Source organism: Lathamus discolor, chromosome 5, assembly GCF_037157495.1.
Source record: "Lathamus discolor isolate bLatDis1 chromosome 5, bLatDis1.hap1, whole genome shotgun sequence".
In the NCBI taxonomy this organism is placed as follows: Eukaryota; Metazoa; Chordata; class Aves; order Psittaciformes; family Psittacidae; genus Lathamus; species Lathamus discolor.
This window is the reverse complement of record NC_088888.1, coordinates 101958518-101978814: the sequence shown is the minus strand read 5'-3', so window position 1 is coordinate 101978814 and position 20297 is coordinate 101958518. Positions and strand designations below refer to the sequence as shown.

At 43.3% G+C, this 20297-nt stretch overlaps 1 protein-coding gene across 1 annotated transcript; it reads right to left on the bottom strand.

The window, feature by feature from the left end:
* Positions 1 to 1229: 1229 nt before the first annotated feature.
* LOC136015587 (b(0,+)-type amino acid transporter 1-like) lies at positions 1230 to 14565 on the bottom strand. The gene is made up of 6 exons (XM_065681710.1): positions 13455 to 14565; positions 11807 to 11940; positions 5728 to 5857; positions 3640 to 3764; positions 3134 to 3221; positions 1230 to 1835 (listed from the first exon to the last, which is right to left on the bottom strand). The coding sequence occupies exons 1-6, from the start codon at positions 14196 to 14198 to the stop codon at positions 1602 to 1604; spliced, it is 1455 nt and encodes a 484-aa protein (XP_065537782.1). The 5' UTR covers positions 14199 to 14565; the 3' UTR covers positions 1230 to 1601.
* Between the last annotated feature and the right edge of the window lie 5732 nt (positions 14566 to 20297).

The following is a 20297-nucleotide window of genomic DNA, read 5'->3' as shown; positions in this document are numbered from 1 at the left end:
GCTCCTGCTGTCACCACTCCGAGGAAAAGAAGGGGTGGCACTGCAGCATGAGATTTTAATCAGATACACAGCTTTGACATGGGCTGAGAGAGGCCTGGGGGTTCAAGTGACCCTGTTCCAGGAACAAAGTATTAGGTTAGATATGCTGACAGAAAAGTTGACCTCAGTAATATTTGGTACTTCAACACGCAACTAGACATCTCAGGGACTAACACCTAGACCTTTTTAGCTTATAACAGGAAAAATTCCATCCAGGAACAATCTGGACAAATGGAAAGAAAACAGCATATAAAGTCTCTCCTCTAGAAAAAAAAATGAGAAAAAGGGCTGAGCCTCAGGGTAACGAGGCAGCTGCAGTGTGTTAGGTGTGGGTGAGAACACAGCCCATGACTTTTTTGTGTTGTCCCTTTAGAATCATGGAAGTTGGTGGAAATGGCTGTGGTGGAAAATGTAAGAGAACTGAGCTCTCATCACGTCCCTGCACACTGCTCTAAGGTGGCACTGCCATCATGGTGAAGGGATTTCCTGGAGTCCTGAACATCTCAAGCCACAGCTTGTGGCCATTGCCCCTGGATGCCACTGCTAAGAAGAGCTGGGCTCTGTTCTCTTCACAGCTACGTCTTGAACAGCAGGGCCAGCACTGGGTGCAGTATTTCACGTGTGTCCTCACCAGCACTGAGTCTAAATGGACAGTGTATTTCCTTGACCTGCTGGACACATTTCTCCTAATGTAGCCCACTATACATAAATGTATGTGATTTCTTTAATTTGCAAAGGGAGTATCTTGCTGTTTACACACAAATCTACATACACCGTAGATTTTTTTTTGCTCAATTTATCACAGAAGAAATGACTGTGGGAATTACAGGAAGGGTATTGAGTGACCATCAGTGGTACTGAGTGATGTTGCCTGCGTCCTCATCGTGAACGAATGGATCCCAGATGACAAATGCATTCTCAACAAAGTAAACTGGCAGAGCTTTCAAGCACTTCTTGTCTCATGTCAGAGGTTTTTCTATGGGAGACGTAGGGTGATTTCTGAGACAGAGAAAGGGCTGTTGTGACTGTGCACCTGGGACTGGAGGGAGCAAGGGAAAACCACCCTCCCAAAATGAATACCCAAACGGATTTTTTTTTTTTGTTGTGAGCATGGTGTGCCCACGCTTTATTTATTTGAGCAGCTTTGTGGCCATAGAGGGCAGAACTGGGTGGAAATAATTAAAGGCATTGCCAGGAATGGCTTAGGGTCACAGCCTGCTATAGGAATAATATTTCATTGTCAGTCTTCTGTTGCCTGTTGCATTGAAATGTAAGAGCTAAGCTTTTGATGAACAGCTTTTCTTGGGATGGAAAATTCAAAAGCATGTACTGCTTTGGAATCTGTATGTAATCTGCCATGGCAGAGCTGAAAATAAGAAAAATATGTCCCCAGAATGTTAAGGAAACACGAGGAGTCATGGCTCTAGTGTCTCTCAGCTGGACATTTTAGTGACACTTTCATTCTGCTTATTCACCTTTACAGAAAATATCTTCTAAGCCTTGAAAACCAAGGTGCTAGGATACTACGAAGGCCTGCAGCCACACACCAGGAGGACGTTATCTCAGTTGGCATCCCTGGTGGTTGGTGCCACTTCCAGGAACAACTGGAGATGTAAAGTGACTCTTTGTAAGAAGTGAGGGTGGCGCTTGAAGTGAACCAGTGGGAAGTAAAGAATAACACCACTGAAAATGAACAGGATGATGTAGAGGATCTCAAACTGGGGTTGATCAATGACAGGAGCTAACACCAGGTACACAGCTGCCATCAGCACAATTATGGGGATGATAATTGGGACCTGTGAAAGCAAAAGATCAGCATCAAGACTCAATGTAACACTGGGCCACTGTGGGTATGGACAACCCTAAAACTTCTGCACAAGGCTTTTTAGATGAAACCCTGGTGCAACCTCAGGTATTAACTACAAATCCCAATTAGTCCAGACATCCTGTTTCCCAGCCCATCCCCACTCCAAGGTCGAACATCCCTGCAAGAGCAACACCACCACCACACACCCTAAACCCTGATCTTCCCTGCCCTCCTAGACTTGAAGATGCAAACTACTGGTGCTAGTGCCAGGCGTGTTCTCGCTCTTCCTACTACCTTGCATCCAAAAGCTGAACTGTAGACAAAACACAGCAATGTGTACGAATCACATAACTGAACTTTAGCATCCTTGGGCAAAAAGGTTTATTTCTTTTTGGGTAGGTGGACAAGCAATCTCAGAAGCTATTTCTGTAAGTCTGTTCAGAAAGCATTTAAATTTAAACTTGAAGCCATCCTCCTGAGGCTACTGAATGCACAAGACAATGATTTCACAACAAGGTGAAAAACAGAATATTCAAGCTGGAATTTTTCATTTGTTCCTTTTGTGCCTTTTTGTCCAGGAAGTGGAAGACTTAACAGCACATTGCTCTTCTCTGTCATGCTAAGCCCCACAGGACACTCAATATAGCTTCACACAGCTTGGTAGCATCAGCCTGTCATCTACATCCTGAAGGAACCCTTGAAAGCCAGGATGTTCATTCAGCTTGTCTCAGGGAAAAGTCACTGTCCTGCATTCACTTCCTTAGTCACAGAGGAAGCACTGCAGCTTGACTTGCTCAGGGCACCAGGGGTAGAACAGGTAATTCCTGATTTCCTTCACTTAGCTGTTTTGTGGGGAGCAAACATGTCCCCTGGACATCTCAAAGGATTTGGGGCATTCTTTTGTCCTCTGCAAGGTTCTTACACCTGGGCTGCCTTCTGAGGCATGCAACCAAGTTCTCAGAGCATAAGCAGTAGATCACATTGTCAGTCAGAATCGTCCTTCATTTTCTTCTTACGTCTCTTATAAAAGGATATGGTCAATATATTTTCCACAGTGAGGGGGCAGTGTATTATTAGTTTATCAAGACAGAGAAGCCAGCCTTGACTTATGCTGGTATATTCACAGTATCTTGCCCCTTGTTGACAAAACATGAAATTAAAAAAGGAAGGACAACCACACTAAATCTGTAAGCAACCAGTCCCAGTGCTCTTTCTCTCCTCATAATGCTTTGTAAGCTATTTGGGAATATCAGAAAAGGGTTTGAGGGGGTTATGTTTTTACTTCACCTTGTAAGATCTTGGCAGTTCTGGTTTTTTGATTTTTAAATACAGGAGACCAGCAATAGTCATGCCATAGAAAAACCATGCTATAAAACTGGAAGAAAAAGGAAAGAAAAAAAAAGACAAAAAAGACAGCATTACATTTGTGGTGAGATCATACAGGAATGTCAGGCCTGCCTTGCAGATCCCAGATGTTTACATCTCCAATTAAAAAGGAGAATATTGATATAAATGCAGTAGCTCTCCCATTCATTTCCTTTCCAGCCCAATGAGCACTTCAGAATGATCTAAATATTTCAATATGAGGATGAATCACATCCAGTTAAGTACATAGTGACAGAAGCATTCATGCATTGCAAAAATGCTGGTTCCTAAGCTCTTCCTTTTCTTTCTTTCCCCTCCCCCCAGTGCTGGTTAGAAAACAATAGCCCCTGCTCAGAAAAACATTGAAAGAAAATACTTCTAAACAATTCAAAACCCAGGACGCAGGCAGAAATGCTACACGTACGTACCTGAAAAAGTTCACAATGGTGGTGAAGTTTCCTGATATTATCATTATTAAAGACACGGCAGATGTAAACAGCAGAGCAGGGGAGGGTGTGAGGCACCGCACGTGAGCCATAGACAGAATGTCTGGCTGAAAGCCAAAAAAAAACAATATACCATCATAGCGGGTACTTGGAGATCCTTACTCATCCACCTCCGCTGCTGGTGGGAGCTCTGCCTGCTGCCAGAGCCACTCGTGATCATTAAATAAGCACAATATAAAAGCCACTCAAGTCCAAGGAGTAAACATGGAAACTCCCTCAAGGATGTTTTCATTGTGTCTCACTGATTTCATATCAAATATGCTCAGTTTAGGCAGGCAAGATGAGGTTTTCAAACTAGTAATGCAACAGACTAAGGCTGAGTCAAATCAGAGCTTTCTTGATGATCATAGGGACCTTGTCCCACTGTCCTGCCCTCTGTCACATCTCTCTGGGACTTGGCTTTTCTACGGCTGACTGGAAAATAAGACAAGGACTACTCCAGAAACATTTATGCAAGTAACCACAAAGCAAACCAGGATTTGTTCCAGAACATGGAAAGAATTATTAGCCTCTTTATTACTTGGCGTATTGGAAAAGCTTAGTAAGAAAGGCTTAATAAGAAAGGCTTCTTTTTTTTCTTTTAAATTTCCAATCAAAATATCATGCAAGGATTTCTGCTAGAGCTGAGTGTCTGAGAAACAGTACTAGCAGTCAGCTCTTTAGTCTGGTATGGTCAAATTCAGAACATCTGTGAACTGCCTAGTACAGAGCTTGCCACGATACAGCAGGTGCTGTCATCAGTAAGAGAAGCTGTAGAACCAGTAACCACCAAAACCAGTAACCACGCAAACCACTAACCACCCAGTCATATCCACCAACTTGGTCATCCATATACATAAAAGATTCCCTCCCATGCACAAAGAGTGAAGCTGGTGCACAGTGGTATCCTTTGCACCTGGAGCTGAAAAACCAGATTGTGTGGAGAGGAAGGACCAAAGAAGCAGAAAGGTCCAGGAGGAATAGAACATGCCTACTCAAAACAGAGGAGGAGAATTCAGCTCAGCCCAAGCACTGAGAGGGAGAAGTGTGGAAGAGGTGTGCTTGTGAGTGAGAGGTCCTTACCAGCAGCTGGAGTGGGGAAGTAGCTTATATGCCCAGGTACCAGCAACTGGGAAGACTTGGATACAGGGACTGCTACTGGGCAGACTGAATGCTGAGCCCAGCTGCTGGTGGGGTCCACATTGTACATATGCGTGTATATATAGATATTTTATTTTTTTTTTCCACTTACAGTTGTCTCTCTAGAGGGGAACAAGATAAAGGCCTTGATGCTGTTTGTGCTAGTGGTTGTGTGAGCACTGAGCATGTCTGCATGTGTAGATCTGTGTGCCCTGCTGTCTGTATACGCATGTATACATATATATATATGTATGTATGTATCTGTGTATATACATATATATTGTATACTTGTGTTTGTGTTCCTATTGGGAATACATGCTGAACCTACCAGTTGGACCACAGAGCCTGGCCTCTGCTGGGCTCCTAGATTTGGGTCCGCCTAGCAAAACCAATTGAAAACTCCAGCTATGTGAGATGGAAGGCTCTGTCACCTTGTAATTGCTATGAATCTTGAGAAGCATGGAACAACCCTGAGACCAGCTTTTGTAGTCAGTATTGTATGCAAAGGCAGCTTGCCAGAGCAAGCAAGGATGCCTTACAACATGCAGTCAGGGCTGGGTTTCCTCTCCCTAGCAGGTATATTGGATAGGACCCCCCAGGCCTGTGCCATGTGCTTCAATACATCAGTATTTGATTTCAAAGCTGTTCTTAAAATTCAGGCTAGATGTAATTATGTATCTTTCTGAAATGACGCAGCTGAAGAAGAAAGTCAGGAAACAACATACACCTGACATTTGAAAAAGATGGGGAAGACAGTGTTTGAGCAAGAAGCAAACCACCGAAGAGCTATCACTCTACCAGCTGAACATACACGGTATTTTCCTCTGCTTTAATGTCACAAGAAGGTAAAATCGCTCAAAGCAAGCCAGATCTCTTTATTTTTGTCCTTACCATATGGCCTTCCCTTGCAGCAATGTAGCATACCCGGCCTCCACTGAAGAATGTGCCATTGGATGAACCAAACGTAGACAGTGCCACAAACAGGGACATGAGCCATGCCCACTGGCCAAGGACTTTGTCTCTGAGGTGGGAAAAAGTTCACAGCATAACATTGCAGCTCATAATTGTATAAATACTCATTGTAGAACCAGGCAGGTTTCTTCCCTGCATTATTCTCACTCACGTATTTTTTTCCCAAAGCCTTTCTAACAATTTAAAGCCTTCTTCCAGTTCCCATAATATTTAGTCACTTGTAAGTTTGACGTGCCCAGAAAAGGCAGCTTTCCTTCCTGCCTGGTGGATATATATCTACATCCGTTTACACTGCAATGGTGTACAAAGCTGTCACAGCAGGTAACCCCCCCTGTTTTGTGTAGAAATGCTATGGTGCAAATCCTGGATATACTGCTATTAGAGCCAACAGTATTAGCTTGCAGAAAAACTGTTCCCACAGGACCTGAAGAAATATCCTGTGTTATAAACTCTCCCCCAATACCCATAAGAATATAAGTCTTTAATCCCATATGCGCGTATATCTGCTACTCTGTGAATCAGGCTAAAGCCAAGGAAATCGTCTGAATTTCGTAAGTTTGATTCTACAACATGTTCAGGCACTTATGGTTTGTGTTCTCTGTAACAGAAGGAGTAGCAGGGTTACAAATAGGTTTGAGGTAATTATTCAACATGGGACTGAAGTTAGTAGGCCAGGTCTATTGGGGGCTGGTGGAGCTGGTCTGGTAAAGAAGCGGAAGAGCAGTTTTGGTAGGAGGCTTGCCAGACTGGTCAAGGAGGCTTTAAACTAGATGTGCTGGGGGAGGGGGGCATCATTCCATCCCAACACACCCAGTCAGTTGCCAGCACCTATAATAAACGCTTGGAGCAAGGTAGAGATATTCCAGCCACTCCAGCCAATGAGCCAGCTTCAATTGGAGCTCGGCTCAGATGCCTCTATATAAACACCCGCAGCATGGGGAACAAACAAGAGGGATTAGAGATGTGTGCACATCTATGGGGGTATGATATAATAGGCATCACAGAAACATGGTGGGATGGCTCCTATGACTGGAGTGTTGGAATGGAAGGTTACAAGCTCTTTAAAAAAACCGCCCCAGCAGGCGGGGAGGGGGAGTTGCCCTTTATGTTAGGGATGGGCTGGAGAGTATGGAACTCTGTCTGGGGACAGGTGAGCAGTTTACAGAGAGCTTGTGGGTCAGGGTTAAAGGGAAAACAGCCGCGGGAGACATTACTGTGGGGATCTGTTACAGGCCGCCTGATCAAGCAGAACCTGGGGATGAAGCACTCTACAGACAGATAGGAAAAGCCTCACGCTCGCAGGCCCTTGTTCTCATGGGGGATTTCAACCACCCTGACATCTGTTGGAACGATGGCACTGCACGGCACAAGCAATCCAGGAGGTTCCTCGATTGTGTGGAAGACAACTTCCTTCTGCAAGTAATAGAGGAGCCGACAAGGAGAGGTGCCATGCTTGACCTTGTGCTCACCAACAGGGAAGGGCTCGTTGAGGATGTGGTGCTCCAGGGCAGCCTTGGATGCAGCGATCATGAGATGGTTGAATTTGAGATCCCCAGGACAGTGAGAAGAGCGTGCAGCAAGCTCACTGCCCTGGACTTCAAAAGAGCAGACTTTGGCCTCTTCAGGAGCCTGCTTAGTAAGGTTCCATGGGATATAGCCCGGGAGGGCAGGGGGGCCCAAGGCTGTTGGTTGACATTCAAGGATCACCTGCTACAAGCTCAGGAGTGCTGCATCCCAACTAGAAGGAAGTGCAGCAGGAGGGCCAGGAGACCTCCTTGGATGGATAAGGAGCTGCTGAGGAAAATTCAAAGGAAAAAAAGAGGCTTATAAAAAGTGGAAGCAAGGACAGGCGGCCTGGGTAGAGTACAGGGATGTTGTCCGGGAACCTAGGGACCAGGTCAGGAAGGCTAAGGCCCAGTTAGAATTAAACCTAGCCAGGGATGTTAAGGATAACAGGAAGGGATTCTACAGGTACGTAGCAAACAAAAAACAGACTAGGGACAACACGGGCCCCCTGAGGAAGCTCTCGGGAGAACTGGCTACACAGGATTTGGAGAAGGCTGAGGTTCTTCATGAATTCTTTGCCTCTGTCTTCACTGGCAAATGCTCTGACTGCACCACCCAGCTCTTAGAAGGTAGGTGCAGGGACTGTGAGAATGAAGACCTTGGGCCCACTGTAGGAGAGGATCTGGTTCGAGACCATCTTAAAAATCGGAATGCGCACAAGTCCGTGGGACCTGATGGAATCCATCTGCGGATCCTGAAGGAGCTGGTGAATGAAGTTGCTAAGCCACTGGCCATCGTATTTGAAAAATCATGGCAGTCAGGTGAAGTTCCCAACAAATGGAAAAAGGGAAATATAACCCCCATTTTCAAGAAGGGGAAAATGGAAGACCCGGGGAATTACAGACCAGTCAGTCTCACCTCTGTGCCTAGTAAAATCTTGGAGCAGATTCTCCTGGAAGGCATGCTAAGGCACATGAAAAACAACAAGATGCTTGGTGACAGCCAGCATGGCTTCACTGAGGGGAAATCCTGCCTGGCCAATTTGGGGGCCTTCTATGATGGGGCTACAGAACTGATGGACAAGGGTAAAACAGCTGATGTCATCTACCTGGACTTGTGCAAAGCGTTTGACACTGTCCCACACGACATCCTTGTCTCTAAATTGGAGAGATATCAATTTGATGGATGGACCACTCAGTGGATAAAGAACTGGCTGGATGGCCGCACACAAAGAGCTGTGGTCAATGGCTCGATGTCCGGCTGGAGACTGGTAACGAGTGGTGTCCCTCAGGGATCGGTGTTGGGACCGATCTTGTTTAACATCTTCGTCGCTGACATGGACAGTGGGATTGAGTGCGCCCTCAGCAAGTTTGCTGATGACACCAAGCTGTGTGGTCCGGTTGATACACTGGAGGGAAGGGATGCCATCCAGAGGGACCTTGACACGCTTGTGAGGTGGGCTGATGCCAACCTTATGAAGTTCCACCATGACAAGTGCAAGGTCCTACACCTGGGTCGGAGCAATCCCAGGCACAGCTACAGATTGGGCAAAGAAGAGATTCAGAGTGGCCCTGCAGAGAAGGACTTGGGGGTGCTGGTCGATGAGAAAATGAACATGAGCTGGCAGTGTGCGCTCACAGCCCAGAAAGCCAACCACATCCTGGGCTGCATCAAAAGGAGAGTGACCAGCATGTTGAAGGAGGTGATCCTGCCCCTCTACTCTGCTCTTGTGAGACCTCACCTGGAGTACTGTGTGCAGTTCTGGTGTCCTCAACATAAAAAGGACATGGAACTGCTGGAACAAGTCCAGAGGAGGGCCACGAGGATGATCAGGGGACTGGAGCACCTCCTGTATGAAGACAGGCTGAGGAAGTTGGGGCTGTTCATCCTGGAGAAGAGAAGGCTGCGTGGAGACCTCATAGCAGCCTTCCAGTACCTGAAGGAGGCCTATAGGGATGCTGGGGAGGGATTCTTCATCAGGGACTGTAGTGACAGGACAAGGGGTAACGGGTTTAAACTTAAACAGGGGAAGTTTAGATTGGATATAAGGAGGAAATTCTTTCCTGTTAGGGTGGTGAGACACTGGAATCGGTTGCCCAGGGGGGTTGTGAGTGCTCCATCCCTGGCAGTGTTCAAGGCCAGGTTGGATGAAGCCTTGTGTTGGATGGTTTAGTGTGAGGTGTCCCTGTCCATGGCAGGGGGGTTGGAACTAGATGATCTTGAGGTCCTTTCCGACCCTAACTATTCTATGGTTCTATGATTTGGGTGATAGGATAATCTTCTCAACTAAAGTGAAGCTTGTCTTCTGCAACAGAGCAGCGTGAAGAATATGAATTGAGCATTAAATGAAGGTGTTTGGGGTAATCATCATGTACACACACACAAAACCAAACACACTGCTCCTCTCATTGGCAAAAATCCAAAATTCAGACGTTTTTTAGAACCCTTTCCAATTCTGAATCGTGTCTTTGAGCCGTATCTACTCTTTTTTATCATCACCTATCCCAGGTATCCAAAATCATGAGTTTGGCTCTATGAACTCAGGACAGGAGCTTAACTACCACAATAATTTCAAAAATGTAGCTTGTAAGCTTAATATCTGGGTTATGGTCCTTCAAACTTCAAGTTAAGCTACTTGCAATAACCACAACCAAAATGTCTCCCTTCTGAAAACGATGGAATCCGGTTATCTCCTATTACCATGTGACTCCAGAACACAAGATCTCGAGGGAAAACTACATATATCACAAAATCAATCATAAAATCTTCAGCAATTATGTATTTTGCATCTGTTAGATTGGTGCTCAGCTGTTCAGACCCTGAAAATGAAATACAGGGGGTACTCCGAGTAACTTCTTACAAGCAAACTGAGATCTGCAATTACTGTTAAATCATTGGCATCAAAGAAATGCTGGGGAGAGTTTCACGAGTTCCTTTTGTAGCTGAACCTCTCACCACTGAAAAATGTATCTCTCTGGCAGTTTTCTTCTTATATGGAGAATAAATGCATTTCAATATGACATGTCTTCCTCTGGCTTCTTTATACTCCTCCCATCCCTTCTTAATGACCTGAATAGATGCATCTTTCACTTGTAAATCACAGCCAGTACACCCTCCTTAGCCTGTAGCTCTCTACCTGTCCTTTCAGCTTTTGAGTGCCCAGCTTTTTGGTCACTAGTTCAGTGTTTCTTCCTGAATTGCACTCTTGGGGTAAAAAGGTTAACCAGGAAGGAAAAAGAGATGTGTTAAAAAGGAGGAAGCTCACAAACAACTTGTTAATCAGGAATGATGGGAAAGGAAGTGCAGGGAAAGTTCATGACATTGTGGCTTAGGGAGGCTTTGTAACCTGTTCAAACAAAGCACTAGACCTTTAAAAGCTACTTAAAATTACATAAAAGGCTATTAAAGAATACATCTAGCAATAGCTCAGTCAGATCTTCAAACTGGACATCTTGTGTAATGCACACAGAAGCAAAGCCACTGCTGACTTATTAGGAAGAAGATGAGAAGCAACATAATCCCTGTGTCATCGTTTCAACCAGACAACTCATTTAAGGCTGTCATGGATTCTGTGTCTTTGGAAATATTCAGAATAAGGCCGGATGCTCTGGTGGGAGATCATCTGGTTAGAAGTCGATAGTGCCTACATCTCTCATGACTGTCTTTCTCTTGCTAAAATCCTTGTCTTGCACAAAGCCTGTCTGATATCACCAAACACTTCAGGTTGGTGTAAGGTACAAATAGCTTCTGTACAACTCTGGAAAAATACATGTCGACTTAAAGATACATTTACCAAACGCTGCACAACTCATGTATAACACTCCTCCTTCTCAAAGGTGTAGACACCAGTGCTGTTTTCCATTTCCCCACAGATGGAGAAACTGATCCAAAAGGCTCTGGTCTAGTCTAATTTCCAGGCGCTGAGCAGACAGGATTCACCCAGTTGTCTCCACTCTCACTCCCAACCCATTGACTCTTCACTAGTGGGGAGCACACTGTCCTCTTCATTTTTCTGGAAATACCTGAAACGTGGGGTATCTCCCAGTTCCCAAGTCCAGATATGCACCCTCACTGCATCCTCACTGTGGGGAGATGCTCCTGGTATACACTTCATTCCCTCTTTTATGGCCACTTTCCATGGGGAAAAGCATGAGCTGGAGGGGAGCCACGCATTCCCAGTGGGAATGAATGGAATGGGAAGTAAAGCATGTGCTGCAGAGCATCCTATCTTGGCAGCCTACATGCACCTCAGAGACCATGGGCCAGACACGGCTCGTCAGCCCTGACCTTTGGTGGAGAAAGGCTGACCTGAAGGTGACAGAGCAGGGACTGGCAGCACGTTTCCCTGTAGCATGGCCTGACAGTTCTTCCTGGTCTGATCAATGCGGTGCTACCATTCCCACTGGGAGTGACAGCTAAATCTCCTGAAACTCAGGAGAGAACCCATATTTCATTGGACTGCACTGGCTGTGTTGCCACACGCAGAGCTCACCCCCAGGTGGTAGCCACAGCTCCTGAAGACAGCAGTTCAGATGGAGTCATGGCTGCTAAGTAGCTCACGTTTACCAGCAAATACAGGCATGTAACCAAAGGAATGGCAATCATCACAGCTCTGGGAAGGGTCACCTGGCAAAGGAATGACAATGTGTTAGGCACAGCACATTTACACCTGCACTGGACTTTTTTGTTTGTTTTGTCTTTGCCACCACCCATGTCCCTCATTCCAACTCCTTTGCTCACTAAGCGTTTCACAGAACAACACTTAGATCCAGATTCACGCAGCAGTTTTTACACCAGTCTCCCAGAAATGGCAGGCAAACAGTAATGCTGTACATTTAAGTTAGTCTTTAAAAAACAAACCAAACCAACCAACCAACAAAAAAACCCCAAATTTTATTAAAAAAATATTTTGGTTCATAGCTGCCCAAGATGTCATTGCCTGGTTACGTCTTGATTACTTTAATATTGGTTTTATTTGTTACTAGTGTGTTACATCTCCTGATGTGCTGTGTGTTCCCATGAGCATCCTACTGACACGTGACGTACCAGTGTGTGTTGCATCACATTTAACTCCTCTACAGGTTAAATCCAAGCAGGGCAGTGCAAAGGAGATTTGCTCTTGGAAGGATTTTAATTTTTTTCTAGTGACAGGGTGCAATCTTGGAACACCACAGATCATCTTAAGGCTCAACAAAATCAACAAACACCACCTTATGCAGCTGAAAACACTGGAAAAAAAGTAGTAGTAAAACCTGAAATATCAAATTTACATTCCCACCACAGGACAAGATATAGTAAATCCTTATGTGGCTGCCTTCACTCCACAAGGGTGTGAATATCAGTGCTCAAGGTCCTGTGGGAGAAAGTGCCACATGACCCTAGGATCTTTGCTGCCATCTAGGTTAATATTTAACTGTGTATTTTCATTTTATCTGTAAAATCTTGTGTGCTGCACTGGTAGAAAGCATGCTCTATACACACTGCGCTCATAGCTCTTTCTAAGAAAAAGGTTGCTCACTGCCTATAGTGTCTGATCTGTGCAAAGAGGTGATAACGGCATGGAAAGGGCTGATGTGAAATGCAAGTGAGCAACTTCAGTGCCTAAAGCACAGACAGAACAATACCAAAAAAGTAGCCAGTTAAAGACAAGGTCATTCAGGGAGCTAGATTCCTGATCCAGCAATGCTTCGCTTGCTTTGAAGCTCCCCCTCCATGCAGTGAGGAGAGAGATAAAGTGGGGTTTTGATGCATACATTATGGGTCAATTCTTTTACATGGTGTTAAGAAACCTGTATGGATTATAGCAGTGTGTGCTTTTACGCATAAATCTAGGTGTCTATAGTGAGATCCTCTAAACACTAAGGCAAAACTTCACCCCGAAAACATTCAAGTGATGCCTAGTAGTTTTTTTAAGTCAATGGAGTATTTTAGTGCTTTCTTATAGGTAGGCTGCTTTTTTGCCTAGAGACTCATTTGTATCCTTTCTGGACACATCCACAGATGTCTTGTCTTAGAAGACAGAACAAACATGAATGAAAGCCCTGTAGTCTTTCGTCCCTTCATTACTGCTCTTAACACAATCATTGATAGAATCACACTAGCAGCAGGATTATCAAGTAAAGCCCAGCTCACTCACTCACCTCAGGCTTCTTCAGTTCCTCGGTTACATAGTTCAGGTTGTTCCACCCATCGTAGGACCAGAGCCCCTGGTAAAACGCCACTCCAACTGCCCTGATACCCACAGTCGTGTTCTGAAAAGGGTTGTGAAAGCTCTGAGTTTGTCCCCTGGTGAGCAGCACCAGTCCGCCTACCACAATCACCAGCAACGCCAAGAGCTTGGCAGCTGTAAAAACGTTCATAACAGACGTCGCCAGCCTCACATTGAGACAGTTGACGATAGTTAAAACCAGGATGCAGGCAGCAGCTGCACATTTGATGACAACTGGTGGAGATGAGCATCCTGGGTAGAACGGTGCAACAGCGTACTCAGCAAAGCTCAGACAGACAGCTGCCAAACCAGCTGGTCTCACCAGGATAACAGAAGTGTAGGCGAAAAGGAAAGCAGGAAAAGAACCAAAAATCCTCAAGATGTAAATATATTCTCCTCCAGACTCTTTAATTATGGTTCCAAGCTCAGCATACGACAAGGCTCCAAACATGGCCAGGAGACCACACGCTCCCCAGATAAGCAGGCTGCTGGCAGGGCTCCTCATATGGTGTAGTACCCATTCAGGGGACATAAAGATCCCCGAGCCTATCATGGTGCCTGCAATTAATGACACTCCACTAATCAGGCCAACCTCTTGATTCAGTCTTAATTTCTCCTTCCCTTCACTCACATCTGTGGATGAATGAGGTGCATCTGTTGTCTTCCTTTTCCTCATGGTGGAAATGTTAGGAGATGTTGATCGGAGATAATACGTAATAAGACTGAGGCATTTCAGTAAGGACTGTCTCAGGCTTTTAGGGTTAAGTTAATGATTACAAAAGTCACATTGAACACTGTCATGAAATACAAGCTTACCTTCCACGTTTTGCATTCTTTCATTACCCATCTTATCTTGATAATTTATCATGGTTCAGATCCTGCCAAGACTGATTATCTTTGAATCTCATTGCAAGCAATGGTAATGGATAGCATTTAACACCACCATCTTACCGGACTATACCTCTGATCACCTCTGCTTTAAATTATGCTTCAAATGGCATCTGAAATAAGGATCAGTTAAGCAAAATCCCCATGCAAACCTGTACTTTATGCTTTGATTACAAGTTAATGCCCAAGCACCTGCTTTAGTGCTCAATCATATACTCATTCCCCACTACGAAGTGATAAAACAAACAAGCCTGTCACCCAACATGCCATGGCTTTGCTCAGTAAGGAATATTTACAGTGTCTAAGTCAAAAACACGGGAATATTCTGCTAAAAACAGCCCAGAGACTGTTCTTCTGCACAATACTAGGGCACAATTCTGGCTTTTGTGAATTCTAGAAAGTGCAGTAGAGTGAAAAGGCCATAATTACATTTTATGGGCCCTTTCTGCCCATGCACGCGGTATGCGCATTCTTACCAGACCATGATCTTCAGAGGACTTTGTCACTGCTCATCATATATACATTTCAGTGCACACCCAAGAGAAATGTAGCACAAGCTTTTGAAAATGCCACTGACTCCTACTTAGATACCTAACAGGTAAAATTTCAGACTCTGGGGCAGGTTCTGCTATAAATCTGAATATTGTTACAGTGCATGAGGGTGCATTTTGTGGGATGTGATATGTATAAATTCTTGAGCAGACAGGAATTTCCATATGGCTTCCTCTCAACTTAAAGTAGACTTACCTGACCGCAACTGTAAAGAAGGAGAATTACCGGCTTGGTGATCTCTTGCAGACTCCTGTTGTGATAAAGACCAGAAAATGAGAGTAAGACCTTCCTCAGCCCTTCATGGAAACAGCAGACCTTGACTCTTTAAAACTGTTTGTCCTCCTTAACCATCTGAGCTAAAAAGAGCATGAATATAAACAGAGAAGTATTTTTATCATTTGTCCAAAAAATCCTTCTCTTCTAAATCATTTAGTTTTCTCTTTGCTTTAAAATAATAATTAAAAAAATCATCTCACTAACTTTGCGGTTTTCCACAAGAATTGTCCAAAATAACACTTGGAGTCTTAGCAAAACTCCTATACCCATAGGAAAAACAACATACACAAGTCACATAATTTCTCATGCTATAGCAAATAAAGTTGCACAAATTTTAGCATCAGGTTAGAGGCTTTTAATTTCTTCAAATAAGCAAAAAAGAACTCAAATCTCACTGAAGAGTAGGGTTTTTTTTACAGTATAAATCCTATTAATAGATGAAGGAAATGAGAAAAGTTGGGGGGGGGGGGGTGTGGAAGTTGTGAGGCATATTAGATGCTACTCCTAATGCCAACTCATTTGTATTCACTAGAAATGGACCACAGCTGGATTTCTCCTAATTTCAAAGTCACTAATAAAAATTCACAGCTGACCAAGCTGTAGCTTTAACAGAAGCGAAAGGTTACTTCATCTGTATTGAGTATGTTTTCAAGTCTTCCTAGCCAAGATGTGAGTCCTGATAATAAACATAGGCACCTTGTACTGCAAGGGTGTGAATTCATGCATTTCAAGTTAATGGTTTGCAAAGTGCTTGAGGACCTGAAGGGAGGCATCCCAGTAACACAGAGTATTTTGTTTTACTTCTATACTACGTGACAGTGCTCTTCTTGTTAGACGGTTTAGCTATTTGTAGCGTACTTGTTAAAAAATGCTAATCACAGTGTCAGGCCATGCTGGAATCCTTCAGAGGTCTAAAGGTCTGGCTTTTTTTGCACTACACTCTACTATGTGCATTCACACATGTATTACGTTTGCCAATTGTAACTGAAAACATATTCACAAAATATGGTTAAACCAACACTAAAGGAAAACTCGATACGACTACAAGTAAAGTATCTTTCTCATAAGCTTGCAGATATATTTCCATCACTGGTTTCCTGTTTTAATGAAGAAGTTTCTTTTCTGAAATAGAAATGCAAGGTTCTTGGAGGGCCTGAGAAAATCTTTTCAAACCTTTACAGTTCTTGCTCCTAGAAATTAAGAACTTTTAATCTAATGTTGTAGGAAGAATCAGAATGTCTTCAAACTTCGTCATGTCAAAAGAATTTCTGAAAGACCACTCACATAACCCAGATTAATTAGCTGGTACATCAATAGCCTCCGTAATTTCCTAAAGGGAAGTCTATTTCAAATCCCAGGATCATTGTTACTCAGTTCTAACTTCTTCTATCTAAAGTAATAATGAATCTAATTAATCATTGTAAGAACTTGAGGCTATTCTTGTGGAAGCTAAGAGCCTGATTGCTTTGGATCTTTTGTTTTCCCATTGACTTGTCCTTTTTTTGACTGATATTACCAGTAAGGAGGAGCAATAAGATATTTTAGTCAAAGGCATTGTCACAACTGCAATTTGTCAAAACTGGTTATGCAGAAGGGCACCTCACTGCTCCCCTTCAGGAGCGTATAAGGAGGAGTAAAAATGAAAGCACCACTTTCTCTGTACCTGGAGTTGCGGAGCTTTGTTGCTCAAGCTGTCACATGACAAATCCAGTACCTAAACGACTCTCACTTTTCATTTCCCTTCGACTTTGCAATGGGCGGTTGCCATCTACTGGTCTCTAAACAATAAGGCAGCTTTATCCAATGAAACATGGCTCAGTCTACATTTGGGTTTGATATTTTGCATTTCTGATTAGAAAGAAACCCTGCAATAAGTATTAGTTCTTCAATATTAGGGTAACACGGAGTATACTTGAGTTGTGAATGGAAATTCTTCTCAATGTCCTTGGTGCTATTTTCACCTCAGCAATAGCTACAAGAACTAGAGAAAGCTAATTTAAGGTAAAGGCCAATGTCAGTGGTAAGCGCTAGACAAAACATGTGGGCAAGTATTTTGCAATATTTAATTTTAGGTCCCAGGAATCATATTTGGAACACAGTTATAGGCTTGGCTTCCCTGTCCCACACTTGGAAAAGAGTTACAAATCTCAGAATGGGGACTAAAAATAACCCACAATCTGAGGATGGAGTGGCCAACACCATTGCCCATAACTTTCTTTGGAGATAGACACCAATATCACACTTACAAATGTGTGCAGGGATTGAGATATTATTTTTTTACATTAAAAAAAAAAAAAAACAAACACCAAAAAACAGACACCAAGTTGTACGAGAGGTACTAAAGGTTAGAGAACTCATTCAGGATGTAAGATGTGAGTTTGATGGCCTGCTCTATTTCAGAACATGGAAACCCACAAATCCAGGCTGAATATCCTCCCCTTCAAAATGCAGGATTTGAACTCCAATTGCAGGCAGATCTTGGTGCCCACACTTGTGATACAAGTAGAGATGCCTGCTTGAAAAGGGGGAAGTAAAACCTAGTGAGTCCTGAAATAGGTCTTGAGCCCATAAGAAAAACTGGGGCAGAGAGAAAGCATTCCCCAGGTGTCCTGTGTGAAAACAGAAGGGAAGAAGACTCATTTAGAGCTAACTGCCTGTGGAAGGGATGCTCTATAGTGTTTAAGCCTCTACCCTTCCAGTGCATCCTGGCTCTTCTCACACCTGAGCCCTGTAACAGAACAGCTTTGTGCCTTCACCCTGCTGCAGGTAACCTGGAGCCAGCAACTCAGTTTGTGATGCCATCAGCCCTTGTGCTCCAAAGGGCCAGCAGTGCTTGTTTACCCCAAGGGACCAGGGTCTCTGGCATGCTTCACAGCAGAGAAGCTCTGGCTGGGACTGTAAAACTGCCAGTGTGAGATGTAGGTAGCAAAAAACTCAACCTGGGCTACTGGGAATAGGACTGGGGTAAAAAAAAGGCATTTCTGAGGATGCACAACAGCCCTAGGCTTCACAGTAAGAATAACCACTAAAAAGAGCTTGTTTAAGTTTGGACAACAACTGCCTTTCTCTGTCCTGTTACAATAGCAGACCTGAGCCCAGGGGATTAAGAGGGAATCTAAAAAATAAGAATTTACCATAAACTGAATTAGAGCTTCCTGTCTCGGTCTGCAGACAGCCTGCAGGGGGGCCACAAAAAGGTGAGCTCAATGCTCCCTGGTCTTGCTCAGTAAGGGCTCAGCACAGTCTGGTTCTGCAACTATTAAACTTTAAACATTTGCTTTTGTTTTACAGATATTCTGCATAAATATTTACTTGGTATCCCACGTGTTGCAAATCAGATACTAAATATTTTGTGTAGTAATCTTACTGTATTCAGGAGGAAGCTACTGCATGTTCTCTGCGCTGCTCTGTTGAGCTGGGCACAGGGCAGTAACAGCCCCACTCTTACATGCTGCATGGCTGTACTGTTAAATAACTTTTATAGAAGATAGTGATGGAATAACACAAAAACCACAGCTGAAAATAAAAGAATTACAACCTTCATGAGTACTGACCCCACCACTGCTGCTTGCAAGGTCTAGAGCTGTGACTTAAAGTTCCATTTACAAATATTTGATTAGAAATACAAAATAATTATTAGAATTTTTTATAATAAAATTAGAAAAGACAATACTGCGTCTGATATGATTAGAATAGCATTCTGAAGCTAAACAAGTTTTGCTAAAGCCAAGAAGGATTGCATTTCCCATTGGAAACCCATGCAACCAGAGAAGATCCCAAGCAACCCATTGACAGCAACCCAGGAGAGTATCTGTGTAAGGGTTCATCTCCAGGCTGCTGGAGCAGTAACTTCAAAGAAAAAGGAAAGGAAAAGAGCAAAACAACAGGCTTAGACTAATGCTGTCTTCAGGATTCCACATTTTGGCATTGCAGGCAGTTTCCGTATCAAGTGCCATTGCTACGTTTTCTTTCACTTACTGAAGGAGTATTATACAAATTTCTTCCTTTGTTCCTCTTTATATCCGTATTTCCTTATTTTACTGCTATATATATACGCAGTGTATGTGTATATATATGTATATATAAACAGCATATCAAACCTGTCCTGTTTTCTTTTTCTTTTCCTAGCAGTACTTTAAATTAGCCTCAGCAATTTATTTGCATTTGTTTGCACTCTTAAGAACTACTTTTAAATTTTGGAATTAATTTTTCATTTATTTACTAAATTTAATTCAAGATTAGATTACCTTGTCCTAGATGAAGTCTGGTTTGCAGACTCATTATCAAATAAATGTTATTATTTTAAATACCAGAATACAAAAACATTTTCATTAAAACTTTCTACCAAGCAAGATTAAAAATAGAATCAAAATGTGGCAATATTTTCGACTCCAAAATTCTGTTTAATCAGTGAAATGCATTCCTACATTTCTGAGTAGATGTATAATACTTCTGCTAACACTAAATGTTTCTATTATTTTTAAAACAAACTTTTGTAACACATGCTTAAAGCTCAATCTGTAACTTTACATTTAATGTGTTAGGTGTCATTCTATAATAAAATAGTGTCCTCTGTATGATTGTCAAAAATCTTATAATACTTGCCCAAATCATTCCAGTTTTTCTTAGGTGAAAAGGGGACATAGTAACTGAAGGTACTAAACCCACTGCCTTAAAGATTTCATCAAAACTGATACCTATTTTTAATGAAACCCTGAACCAGAAGTGACATTTAAGGACATTTAGGCCTACAGAAGGTACCTCCCCTCTCCAGCCTTGCCACAACCGCATTTTCCTCCTTAAAGCCCAAAAGCCCAAAGGGCTGTTTGCCTATTTTCCACTTTACTTCTTAATCACAAAAAGGAGGGAGCATCCATCTTTGGTAGCATAGCAGAGCAGAGGACCTGCTCTACTATTAAGGGACTAGGAAAAGCACTCAAAGACAACAACAGCCAGGAAAAAAAATGGGGTGACAGTGCTCGCAGCAGCTCATGACTGTTTTGTGGGCTGCCACTGTGTGTTTGCTTTCCCTGGGTTCCAGTACCAAGCACAGGGTGGG